The sequence below is a fragment of the Furipterus horrens genome, unplaced genomic scaffold (genome assembly GCF_987537825.1).
Source record: "Furipterus horrens unplaced genomic scaffold, mFurHor1.1.pri manual_scaffold_10, whole genome shotgun sequence".
NCBI classification, from domain to species: Eukaryota; Metazoa; Chordata; class Mammalia; order Chiroptera; family Furipteridae; genus Furipterus; species Furipterus horrens.
In genome coordinates this window covers 88,078,107-88,092,137 of record NW_028327180.1, presented here as the reverse complement: position 1 = coordinate 88,092,137, position 14,031 = coordinate 88,078,107, and the positions used below count along the sequence as shown (strand labels likewise).

Genomic DNA, 14,031 nt, shown 5'->3' with positions numbered 1-14,031 from the left:
CTCTTTAACCCACTGCCACCTAGTGGTAACGTAGCAGACTGAAAAAAGCTTCACTTTTATCCAAGTAGAGAATGTAGTTAGTTGGGCAAGAGACTTTTTCTTTCCTTGCCACTCCTATCCAGAAAGCATAGAGAAAGAATGATAGATATATCTCATGCCACTGGCCTCCATTCTCCTGCCAATATTTAGCTGTTGCTGTATATTTTAAATGTCAAGCTAGCTGATTCTTCTGCTTTTATTTTGATTAATGAGGACATTCTTACTTAATCAAAAACCTTTGATACGAAACAAAACAGCAATGGCCAGAACTGGAGGATTTGGATTTTGCCTCCCTTTTCTCCACTAATCTGGTAGTTAGAAATTTCCTGTACGTCAGCTGAGCCCAGTAATATAACATATTCTTTCAAAGTGGAGAATTGGGTCTTGATAGTAAACTTGAGGTTTCCCTAAGAATCAATATGATTTCTGTTTGTCCATCTTCCCAAAGTAACCCAGTTATGGAAGTACACAAAGGAGATCAAGTAACCAATGTGGCAAATCTGCACAGTTCAACTTTCTTTAAATGCACAGAGAAAAACTGATGGCAAATTCAGGCATTTCTGGAAGCAGTGAGGATCAATTAGATGTAGTTAAATATTCAGAAGGAGCAGTCAATGGTGACCTCAGCAGATCATGAAGACAGTGCATTAATACCAGTGAGCTATTAGGTTGGAATGAATTCACAGGGCAGTTACCATTGCTTGGGGCTTAGAGGAGATAATTCATAATGTGGGTCAAGTTTCTTTTCTAAGCATGAACTTCAAATAAACTTGGAGGAACAAAGTTACCCTTAAGGATAGAAATCTAGATATGTGTGCTTTGGTAAAGAAAAGGTACAAGGTTACAACAATGATTGCTTGAAAAGTTTTAACTTTCTAGGTCAGTATCTTCACTTGGTAACAACTTCCCTGCTCCTCTCCCCTCCCTCCAAAATCAGCAGAGACAAAGCAGTCAGTACATTAATACAATCATATTTATTACAATTTCCAGATTCCCATATGGCACATATCTAAAGCAGAACATTGCAAACCAACGTTACTAGCAGCAATCCTCCCAAAACAGGAAGGGGTTAGGTGAACTTAACATTAGGAGTAATTTCAAGACAAGATTACAAGTCACAGTTTTTCTTTTAGCAGCTGGTATATGAACAGAAAAACTAAAAATTCAGAGAGTCATCCAGGTTTACCTTGTCTATAAAAACATTAATAAGTCACGGTGCAGAGGGGTATCCCCAGGGTAGCCTCGAAGGCTAATGTCTTAAGATGTCAGTATGAAATAAGTAAATCACTTTTCAAGACATCACTTACTATCTGCTTTACTGTCAGGACAACAGACAAAGAACTGGGCAGCTGCCCTAGAACCTAGCTCACACATAATACAGCCAGATAATCCTTGTTCAAATAAAATCCCTTAAAATTCTTAGACATTTTTTCCCCATAGCTCTAAAAACATCAGACATTTGCTCCAAAAGACTAAAAATCAAAAGCAATTGCAATGTGCTGGGAATAGCTTTTATAGCTTTCCTGAGGGACAGTTCCATCTTTTCAGAGTATTTTTAAAGAAGCACTAACTCTGGTTGCTTATCAAACTACTTTTATTTCTAAATAAATAAAAGACCAACTGAAGGTCTCAGGTGTACTTATCCCCACTCCCTGCCCTAGATCTCCGAATCATCCAAAGCCATTTCTTGACAGAGAGCTTTCATTTTTATTAGAGGAGTGCAAGAGAACTTACAAGCATTTGAAAAATACTCAAAACACTAAGAGTAAAGAAGGCCCAACCCTTTTTCAGAGCCCAGGAAATAGTCACAGAAACCCCAAAGGCTTATCTTAAATCCAGTAACTCAATTTGCCAGAAAGGATGACAGACCACCGACCTTTGCAACACAGGCCCAGAAAGATATTGCTTTACAATCACTAAGGAAAGCCTTCTGGAAGTTACTGCCCAGAAAAACATGGGCTGATGAACAGATGTGACTGAAAAGGGGCTGATTGCATTCTGTATCTGACACAGGAAAAGAAAAATTACAACAGTTGCAAAACCATGATATTTCTATCATGATATCCTTATATAAACCTTGACCTTCCCACAGCAATCACTTCATTCATAAAAAATACACAAAGGACTGGAAAACTTTAAGGCAGCACCAATGACAGCTAGTTGTCTTTGAATAATTTAAATTCTTTTCTTAAATACAAAATTTAAAGAAGTAATTTACAGAACCTATTCTATTTTGTGATTTTACCCATGTCCACTGCTACAGGTATAGTGCAAACAGGAATACAAATACCTACTCTTCATCAAATTAGGTTTCTGTTTTTTCTCTAGGGACAGAAGCAGTACACCCACATTTCTGAAAGGCTTCTGAGGATTAAGGGCAGCTCATAGCTCATGACCTGACAATCTCTGAAAGTGCCTCTGGGCTATTTCACCATGAAAATAGATAACAGCCCTCTTGATCCACTAACAACTCATAGCAAGGATTCCTATGCACCTAGACTTTAATGCTAATGGTATCTAGGCTTTCTGACTTGATGTGCACCAGGCTCTGTCATAAGATCGTTTCTGAAAGAAAGCATAAATGCTTCCCAGACACTAGAACGGACAACCGAAAGTGCAAGTTCTCCTCACGGTACAGCATTAGAACTAACTCTATGTACAAAGGATGGCACATGGCTTTGGAGTGTGAAAACATTATCTTCCATTTCTTAAGCCCCTGTCCTTACCTAACAAAGCTGGAAACTCCTGAGAGGACCTCGAGAACACAGGTATGCCCTGTGAAGTGTCTAGAAAACACATCTCATGTTTAGGGATTACTTTGAAGAACCAAAGTTGGATGTTCAAAAATAAGTACTTTTCCTACCAAGTTTCCTAAATCCAAATCTCTGGAGAATATTAGAAGCCAGTTTTATGCAACGCAGCCACGTTGATCCCCCTTGAGGTAAGCTAGCCGGAGGGGGGGGGGGCGCGGGGGATTCCAGGACTCCATCATTCTGGCTGTTACTGCCCCTTTTCTCTCCTCCTGAGGAAGACTCCAGTTGTTTCCATAGCAATTTACTATAATGGCCTAGACTGTCATTTTTTGAGCAGCATATACATTGTTAGGACCTATTTTTTCTTCCTTAAGAAAAATTTCTCCAATAATAAAGAAAAAGGCAATGATTTTTAAAAACTGACTTCTCTAAGAAAGTTCACACTTTGTACAGAATAGCACATTATTAGATAGGTCATTCATTCTAGGATCATTTTCCAAACCAAAGAAATAAATGGGCACATAAAACAGATCACAGTTTTAAAATAATTTTCAGAGCCAGAATTGTCAAGGTGGGCAGAAAAGAAGTAAATCAATCCTTATATGGATATATGAAAAATGTATACGAACATGAAAAAAGCATGTGTTTAAAATAAATCAGGTTATAGTTAGTCTGGCACTAGAATGAATAGAAATTGACTATATTCCTTTTGATTTCAAATCTCTACTTTACTGGGAAAATCTAGTATCCATTACAGCTTCTAGCTGAGGAACAAGAGGGCAGACAGATGGGGACAGCCAACCAGGGTAGACTGGTATGGAGACAGAGCCTGGGTGCCTGAGGATTAAACTATCAATTGGGGAACTGAGATTTGAGATACACTAGTTAGAAGAGATTAGATTGGCAGATCCCAAAGATGATTGTTCAAGTTTGTGACGTGGAACCTCTCTGAATGTTTAGTGCATCTGCTCTGGCTCTAAAAAGCATATTTAAGATGCATTTTAAAATAGAAACAAATAAACAAAACAGTTTCCACAAATTCCTTTGGGGATGTGTCATTTTTAGATGCTCATTCTCCCTTTGGTACAATAAACCCCTGAGCAGTTCAGGGGAACTCTTTCTGATAATGACCAGAAAAGGGCGGGGCTAGGATACAGGGGAGGACCCATGAAATGTTACTCTCCTCTTACTGAAGATACTCTTCTGAAATTTCCACTGTCCCTGAGGAGGGAGGAATGGGATATGGAAAACAGTTCCCGAAGATACCACTGCCTTCCGATGACAGCAAGACCGTGATTATGACACCTGCAGAGATTACTTCCTTATGTAGCACCAGCCCTGCCCATAAGAATTCTTACCAAACTATGAAGTAGGGTTAGTAAAAATCACTCACGGCACTTACACATGTTTAGACACTTTAAAAGGCCTTCCTAAAATTACTTGTCTCGGTGCTCCTGTGAGGTAAGTGTCTGGTGGGGAAAAACTGAGGCACAGAGGGATTAAGCCTGCTCTCCTTTCGTTATATGATGAGCCGTGACCTAACTTCAGAAGGACAAGGCACCCTAGCCCCACAAACTTCACTCACCCTACTTTTCAGAAGGCTTATCTCAGTTACACAACAAATACAGCAGGGAAATTTTTCTTTTCAAGCATTTTAGCTAATTAGCTATTTCTTATTCTCACTTTGAACATGAGTTAACTAAAATAAAACCAAATATAAATTAACAAAACAAAAAAATCAATATTGCCTATTCTGCACTTGAATATGATTCAAGTAGTATTAGAGAGTGCTGTGGCATTCCTGTTACGGAAGCCAGGCTGTGAGTCACGTGTCCCTGACAGGCAGCACTCACTGCAGTGTGTGAGAAGCTCTTTGGCCTGACACAGGGAATAATAAAACTACTACCGCTGTCTCATGGAAAACCATCCTGAAAGCTATTCTACACAGGGCCAGCCCTACCTGGAAAAGGGACTCTCAGCTGTACGATGCATGTATATTACTGAGTTCATGCAGCACTCTCTTTGAAGCCAGACATGAAGGTCAGAGTCCCTTGCCACAAAGTTCACGGGACAGGTCACAAAGGGGCACTACACAGGGTACATGCACTAGCACCATGCCACGGAAGTTAGAGAAAAGGACAAGAAGCCACCACATGAGCATCTTATAGTCCCACCTGGTATGCCATTCACAGAAGTTACCTCTGGTGAGGGGAGACTGCTGAGGTCCCATGTTCCTCAAAAGGGAGAGGGATAAACACGGGGCACTCATTGCTGGCTGCTTTAAGCATACCAACTATTCAAATCTTACCCTTATGTAAGTCTGTAGCTTTCTTAGATCTTATAGCTATCCACAGATAATAGATTACAGTTCTTGATTAAGAGAGAATGGTGTTGAGCAAAATTTAACAGTCAGTTACAGAATGTGGGTGCAGGGCACCAAGGCAATGTATACTGCTACTCTTAGATTCAAATTCATGAGTACTGAGGGCACCAGCTTGTAAAATGAGTTTCTTTCCCCCATGTTATAGAGTCCCATGGGGTGAAGTCAATTCATATCATAACTCCTGATTCAAATGGAAGTTCTTATATTTGGTTTGAGTGTCTGAAGTATCAGATGTGTATACCCGTGTGCAGCTTTTGCCTTGATATTAATGCAAGCACCCACCCTCCCAAGGCCTGTCTCCCCTTGAGGGAGCTCATCACCCAGAGCCCGAGCCTGGCTCTCTCCTCAACACATGCAGTCCTAGTGGGAATCATTCCAACTCAGGGTTTCACTGGGATACTAGGATACAGCACAGCAGCAATTCATGCATTTTATTTCTAAAAGCCAAAGCTCAAGTGAGGCTGAGCTGGTCACTGTGCAAGATGAACCAGCAGGACATTCTCGCCTCGAATGAAAATCTGATTTATATGTCTAGTGAATACCTTCTGGTAATCTACTTTGGGCTTTCTCTTTTTCTTACGGGACTGGCCCCTAGAAAGCGTGGTAGCTCTGGAAAAGGTTCCCTCCACACTAGACCCTTCGGTCCGCATAGTCCTCCCTGACAGCTCTGACCTGGACTCCTCCCTGGTGGATGCCTGCAGGGAAGAAGGGGCAGAGCGGGACTGCTTGCGTGAACCCCGGTCAGTGTCTTCTCTTCCCCACACTGAGGCTACCTTCCAAGTGGATGTCTGGGAGTATCTGGACAGAGTGGAGTCTTCAACTGCAGACTTAGAATCTGCCTCCTTCCTGGAAGAATCTTGAAGTTTTAGTCGATCAAATAGCTATAAGGAAAGCAATAACAAATATTAGCCTTTAACATCTCTCTGTCAACATACAGGGAAAAAAACAAGTTCCTTAAACATGCTCTGTGGACAACTTGTTTTGAAACTTTTAAAAGGTTAGTTATGAATTTTCTATTTCTACCCATTCCTCAGATAAATCAGCAAGTATGTCAAGAGAAAAGGCACCTGCTTATTTCTACAGGGTAAAACTGAAAGACTTTTAAGCCTTGTAAGAGGTAACTTGCTGCAGGTCAGAAGCAGAACGCATCTGAGATTAGCTGGACGCAGAAGAGAGACGAATGGAGGCCTTGGTGCGGGCACACCTGGATGACAGCATCAGGGCTTTCCCACCAGGAAACTCGGTCACTGGGCTCAGTGATTTTCATTCCTAAGCTGGAAGCATGCTGAGTGCTCAGGAAATGGGGAGACACTGCCTACCCTCGTGAGAGTCAGTGAAGAATCCCGCTCATATGCTTTGCCTAGAACAGGTTTTCGGTAGGTCTCATCCACATCAGTAAGTGCCTAGAGAAACAGCCCAAAGGGGAAAAAATGAGGCAGAGTTAAAAATATTATTTCTACAGCTTTCAGGAAAAAATTTAAAAGGCAGAATAACATCTAATTGTAGCAGAATTAAACTTAACAGGTGACTTAGCTATTGGGCAGGGAAAGAAAAGTTAATACCTGGCCCCCTCTGAGTAGGATTTCCAAGTGGCAACGATACAAGGCAGATTTCCTCTTTTGTAAGTGGCCTTTACAACTACAGAGACTCTTAAATTTCACTGTGCATAAATATGTAGGAAGCTTATTAAAGTATGAATCCAAGGCTACTACTCTCCTAGAGATTCAGATTCAGTAAGTCTGGGGTGAAACCTAGGAACTTTCTGTTTTAACCAGAAATCGCAGGTGATTCTGCTATAGAACAGCCAAGATGCATTGAGAAACAATACTCTACTGCTTCTTTTCCCTTTCCAGTTTCTAAGTTTTATGACAGCAATTAACAGAGATTGACCAGTTACACACTGAATTACCGGTGAATTCTCATCATTGAGAGATCAACCTCACAGGACAGCTGTTAGGATCAAACGAGATTGTGTGTGAGAAATTATTTTGAAAAGTGTAAATCACCATACAAATACAAGCTGACAGTATTATTACTACCAGCACTATTATTACAAATGTCCTCTTAAAGCTTTTTCCTTCAAAGGTAACATTATAATAATAAAATATTTTTTCTCACATTCTAGAGGCGAGAAAAGAGAGCCTCAGAGAAATCACCTTGCCTAGAGTCACACAGTTACCGAGTGGCAAAGTTAGGATTCAAAATCCAAGTTTTCCAACTCCATGATGGTTGAAAACATGGTTTTACAAGTCAGAAAGATCTAGAATAAAGTCCTGGTACTTCCACTTACTAACAGTGTGATCTGGACCAATCTTCCAAAATCTATAGCCTCAATTCCTTCATTTGTGAAATGGAACAGTAACAGACCTTCAATTCACTCATTGAGATATTATATAAAGTCCTTAGTACAGAATCTGGCACATAAGTGCTTACTAAATATTAGCAACTATTACTATTATCCAGGAGAATGCACTGATGGAGGTAAAGCACAGGGACAAGAGAAGCTGGAGATGGACGACCATATGGAAAAAAAACACTAGACAGCCCTTAGAGGTTCCTATTTTAACTGCCTCACATTATAGCTGTGCTATAATATAATATATCCCTTCTTTTCTTCAACTATCTAGTAAACAGTAGCTTCTATAAGGCTGGGGGTGTGGGGAATACTCCTTCATAAAGAAACACCATGCAAAGTATCTTGCTCATCAATATGACTGCTTCCCCTCTATCCTTGTCTACCTTTCTTTTTTTAAGTTCATCTTTACTGCATTTTTTCTATCTTTCCAAAAACAGAAGAGTGATAGTTCCTTTCTGAAACTTCTGCCCAGCCAAAGGGGGACTTTGATAAATATTTTTAATAGAAAATCAATACAAAATTACTAAACAGGTGAAATAAGTAATTATTCCATAAGGCTGGGTTTCTCAACCTTGGCATTGAAAACATTCTGCACTGGATCATTTTTTGTTCTGCGGGGCTGTCTACACTGTAGGTCATGCAGTAGAATCCGTGGCCTCTACCCACTAGGTGCTAGGAGCACCCTGTTCCACAGTGTGACAATCAAAAAATGTCCCCAGACATTGACAAATATCCTTGGGAGGGAAAGAAGGGCAAAATCACCCAGCTGAAAGCCACTGCCTTAAGGAAAAGAAAACAATAAAAATAACTTTTTTGTTGTTTCCCAAGAGAGTGTAAGGGTTCTAGTTCTTCTGGGCAGTTATTCTGTGGGTTTTGCTGTATAAGGTTACTCAGGACATTTACTTATAAAAGATTTCATCCCCAAGAGGTTCTCCAGCCCCTGGAGGAAGGCTTAATTACCATATTCCAGAACTTGTCAAATGCAACGAGGAAGCCTGTACAGACGCCCCGAAGTCCCTTGAAAGTGCGGATGTGAACATTCACCTTCACCCCCTCCCGGATACAACGATGGAGTTCACCCAGAGGGCTGCCTTCATGCACTGAAACAAGAGAAGAATAGTCAGCATAGCATGAGCATCTGCTCTCACTCCCAGAACTGACAACCACGACCACCCATCCATCTCCAGGAACACAAGGCAGCGTGGTGCAGCGGCAAGCTCACTGTGGGAACAGGCAGGCTGTGACAGGAACACACACTGGAATAAGACAAGATTCCACCATAACGTGGATAAACCATGCGAATGGCTATCATCCAAAAGTCCCACCTTCTGTGTATCCCATAGCCTACGATTGTAAGATGTATCATTTAAAACCTTTTTGGGCAAAAAAGAAATACCACGTTAAATGTACATAGCAGCTAGATCCTTCTCAGTTCTGTGTCTTGTTAAGACAACATTTTTTAGGATAATTCTCATGAACCACATAACAAGCCTGAGCCCCCTAAAGAACCAAAAATCTTATTCATACGTTTAAAGTGTTTCAATGTATATCACCTTCACACTAGCAGTCAAACTGTGTGTATTCCAAGCCTTGCTGGGGTAACACCTGCTGAGCATTTGGCTCCTATGAGATTGCTGATGAGCACCATGTAAAAACAGCACTGTGACCATGCATAAGGATGCTGGGATTATAATTTCAGCTTTTACTACGATGGATTCTTTTTTGCAGAGCTTGGGAATGGAGATGAATTTTATTTTTATTACTTCGTGTTAATTACTCTTCACAATTTGCTGTCTATACTGTATAGTATATACAAACTCTCAAAAGAAAATCTCTCACACACACACACACACACTCACGCTCATGCAGTCTCAAAGTCTTTCCCTCCCTCCCAAGTTTGCAGAGCAAAATTCTTTCAAGATTACTGCCACTGATAGTAAACAAACAAAAAATTACCCTGTTTTCTTTCCAGTGGCATAAAAGAGAACAGTAGTTCTGCACTTCAGTTTGAGTAACTAAGTTGGTGACTCTTAACCCCATTCTTCTCTCACGGACGGGCTTATAAATGATAGCAGTGATAAATTAATACAAGAAAACACTCTTGGAAGAAAGTGACACAACACATGAGAAGTAGGAGCTTACGTCTCACTGAAGAGGCAGCAACAAGGGCCAGGTGAAGCAGGGTGGCAGAAACAGCAGCCCTGGAAAGGATCTAGGGAACCTTGGTCTGACCTTCCTCATCTACCCTTCCTCTAGCAACAGTCTAAAATTCTTTGAACCTTTGATATGTGTGTGTGTGTGTGTGTGTGCATGTACATGTAGCTGGATATATGTTACAAACTCTGTTAAATCCCGCATCGTAAATGACTTTTAGTTTATTAGCTCTAGTAGTGTGACCTTGGTGAGTAACTTTCTCTCTACTAGTCCGAGTTTCCTCATTCATAAAATGAAGTTAGATGACTAGTTAGCTTCTAGATTCAAGAAGAAATATCTATAATTCAATTTCTTGGAAAACTGACCACAACGCTTGGATTACTCCCTTTGCCTATATACATACACTGCCCCCACTTCACCACACACGTGTTCCCACAGAGTGGAAAGATCACTTTTTCTAACTTGAAAAAAAATAGGGCACTACTTCTCCCTTCACACCCCCAATTCAAAGAGAAAGGACAAGCACGTAGCCTAACAAGTGTCTTATTCTAATTAAACAAATGGGAAACTCAGGTCTTTCAACTCTCACATCTGTGTCTTTCTCTTGATTTTTTTTCCTTCCAAAAGTTTAATAAGGTGCAATTCCAGGAGGCATTTCTCTCCTCCTGTGATCACCAGCTCCACCTACCCAAGCAAACTGCCACAGCGACAATGAGCTTCCCATTCTACCCAAAATGCCCATCTGAGTCTCTGTGACAAACTCCAAATAGGCATGAGCTAAGCTTATAAAAACTTAATATGACCAAAGGAAAAAAAGGCCTCATTTTTGCAGAAAGTTTTTCTACCAAATCCCCTTATCCTTGCCACCATGGTTGGGGCACACTCCTCTGAATCCAGGTCATGCTTAACTCCATTCTTACTTCTCTCTGCTGGTGGCCATCACATAATTCAAACAATAGATTCTCAGTAACTAAGATCTTTCTCTTTCCACAACCAATCATGTCATCATCATCACTGTCACCATCATTATCACCAATTACTGAGCCCTCAGTATGGGCCACGCCCTGTGGTACGTTTAACTTTATGTACCATTATTTTATTTAATCCTCACGACCTATTTCACCTCATTCTATAGAGGAGGAAACCAAGGCTCAGAAGTTTAAGTAACTTGCTCATATAATTTACTAGTGACGTTCCTAGTAAACAGCTGAGCCAATAGTCAGTGCAGGCAGGTTACGTGCCTCCTGACCTGGAGCGTCTACTGACAGTCTAACAGTGACATTGACCATTCACCGAGAACGCTGAGGAAGGTTGTTGTTGTAACTGCTTTGCGTGCGTGAACTAATTTAACCCTTGCAACAACAGGTAGAGTCGATCGTTGTCCTCCCCTCACAGACAAGGAGATCGAGGCCCTAAAGAGGTTAAGTCACTTGCCTAAACCACAACAGCTGGGGTGGAGCAGCCAGCACTCAAACACAGGCAGCCAGAGCCCTGTGTTCCTCTCTGCCCCCAAACACATTTTACTGCCAGGAACTTAGCTCCTAGAAACATGTGCCCTGAAAATGCATTTGCTTTCAAATACACACATGGTTCCCACTCTGTCATCACAAAGTCAAACGGAGACGCGTAGGTTTGGCTCTGTCACGCATTCTAGCAACAAACTCCTCTCTGGACCCAAATTCCGTTCGCATTGCTCTGGACACAGACCCTCGGCCTCGCCTAGGCAGCACCCTGCACACGCCAAAAACAAGCAAGCGAGGAAACAGTGGAGTGCCCTCTCCTGAGACTCGCCTCGAGGTCAGCACAGAGGCCCTGGAGTCGGACAACCAGGACCCGCGGCTGCAAAGTGGCCAGTTATGTGACCCTGGGCCACACCAGGCAATAACCAAGCCTCCGTTTCTTCATCTCTGAAGCTGCCTCTAAGGATGAAATGAGATCGCATGCATGCAAAAGGCTCCGCAGGGAACACCACCTACGGGCCCAGTAACAGTTGCTATAATCAGTGGCAACAAAGTGATCGATCACCCGACTGGCAAAGGGGCATGAGGAAGCTTTTGGGGCGATGGAATTGTTCTGTGTCTTGACTGTGGCCATGATTTCAAACCACTTTAAAAGGGTGTATTTTGCTCTATGTAAATTACACCTCTATAGCCTGATCTTCAAATAATTACCGTTATTCGAAATCGTGCGCCTCCTTAACTTCAAGACCTAAAGCTCACTTACCTCTTACAGGAACTCTTCCTTGAATAAATCTAAGCTTCACCCATGCTTCCGTTCTTTTTTTGTTTTTTGCTTTTGTGTTTTTGCTTTCTGGAGGCCATCAACTCTCTGTGATGCCTACCCTTCTCCCTCATGCACACACACACGACTGTCTCCAGCAGCACCACTACAATTTTCAGAGCAAACTGAAAGTCCACAAAGCTGGTCTTCACCCTCGGTCAGAACAATAGAGCGAAGGTTCCCCATAGATAAGCTAAAGCCGCCCACCACATAGAAATATTTCTTTTCCTTGACAATCTCAGCTGCAGAGCAATAACTGGCAACATGGAAAGGAACGTTACGTTCTGAGGCTTGGGGAGCATTTCAAAGATCTGATGTGGCAAAAAGAGAAGGAAAATCAGGTTCCCCATTACTTTAGGGACATGATGCTCCATTTTTGTGTTTCTGCTGGACAAGCACCCTGGGGTGAACCCTCAGCTTGGGCGGGGATGTTCTGGAATTATCTGACAGAGGCACCCCTAACAGCACACAGCTTTTCAGAATGTTTCTCTCTTAATAAACACATTTCTAGGAATAAAACAAAATATAGCCTTGCTTAACACAACCCACCATTCCCAGGGCAGGGAGCTAATCATGGCACAGTCTAGCCATCAGGATACAGATGCTCTGAATGGCTAAATAGGTCATCGCCTTCACCAGGCAGATGTCAGAACTGCTGGGCTGTTTTCATGGCGACCTAATTCAGATGTTAGCCACCTCTGCTGCTTATGGCTTCACTCTAAGGATCTGCTAGGGGCTCCAAGAGCTGTACAACAGCGTCGGTGTTTCAGTGGCATTTGTGCCCGCTGTATTCTAGCATCTGAGAGTTGGCAAGATGAGCCTGTGCGCAGCAAGTCCCTGCGACCCTTCTGCTCACAGCACCGGAGAGCGAGCCGTCACTCCATGCGCAGGGGTGCAGGTTAGGGCCCCTGTGCTCTCAGAACAGAAGTCCCCACTTTCCACCCCATCGTCCCCACACCCCACTGGCCGATGCTGGCTGTGCACCTGCGTCTGCGGTCCCCGTGACCTCGTATCTCCTCTTCAAGCCCTTCCGATGGTCTCCAGGCCCCACTTTTCCTGCAGATGCTCACGGACCCCACCGCCTTTGCAGACCGACACCCATGACCTGCACAGGCCCTCCCCATCGCTCCTGATTCCCGCCACCGCTTTCCCGCTCTGCCTCTCGCCCCGGCGCGTGCGGACCCTTCATTACTCCGCACGACCGCGCCCACTTCCCACATTATTCAAGGACGACCTCCCCGCGGCGGCCGACTGTCCCGGCGGACCTTCACGAGACCCTCCCCCTAATACGCCACGCCAAGCCCCTGCCACCCCGCAGGTGCCCCCTTGGCCCCCGGTTCGCGCCCGCCGGACTCACAGGGCATTCGCGTGAGCACGTTGCGCGGCGCCTTCCTGCTCCGGCCCGGAGGCCGGCGGCTCTCCCGGTCGGCCTCGTCCCCTTCCTTCTTGACCATGAGGCGGCGGAGGCGCTCGATGCGCTCGGGGTCCGGGGCGGGGGCGTCCGGACGGCGGCGGGTCCTGTTCGAGGGTCGAGCGGCGGCGGAGGCCCGTGAGGCTGGGTCTGCGCCCTGCGCCCGCCCGCGCCCCCCGCCCCGGCCCCCGGTCCTGAGGAAGCTCTCGTACGCGGCCACGTTGTTGAAGCAGGGCGCGTTGGGATAGGGGATGGGAGGCGGGCAGGGCGAGTACAGGGCCAGCAGCGGGTCGAAGCTGTCCGAGTTGACATCCAACCGCGGGCTGGGCGGGCCCGCGGGGCTCCCGGCGCCAGGCGACCTCGCCCCCTGCTCCCGCTCCTCCATGTTTGAAAGGCCCGCAAGCTGAGGCCGATGGGAAGAAGGAGCGGAGCCGCCAGAGGGCGGCCCTGCGCAGCCGCGGAACGGGGGCGCACCGCGCCGGCACGGCCGCCGGAGGGCAGCACCTGTCCGCGGTCAGCTCCGCCCGGCTCGTGGCGCGTGGTTGCGGCTCGCGGGTGACGGGTTAAAGTGTTTGAATGCAGCGTCTCCCCACGTGTGTATCATTCAGCGTGTTCATTAATACTCCAGATACCCTGGGGTCGAGTCCCGGACCAA

General features: G+C 44.4%; 1 protein-coding gene across 1 annotated transcript; it reads right to left on the bottom strand.

Annotated features, from left to right (window-relative positions):
* Positions 1-3,020: 3,020 nt before the first annotated feature.
* LSM11 (LSM11, U7 small nuclear RNA associated) lies at positions 3,021-13,761 on the bottom strand. Its single transcript, XM_090289677.1, has 4 exons — positions 13,323-13,761; positions 8,492-8,631; positions 6,495-6,578; positions 3,021-6,056 (listed from the first exon to the last, which is right to left on the bottom strand). Exons 1-4 carry the CDS (start codon positions 13,759-13,761, stop codon positions 5,646-5,648), a joined length of 1,074 nt encoding a protein of 357 aa, XP_090145803.1. The 3' UTR covers positions 3,021-5,645.
* Between the last annotated feature and the right edge of the window lie 270 nt (positions 13,762-14,031).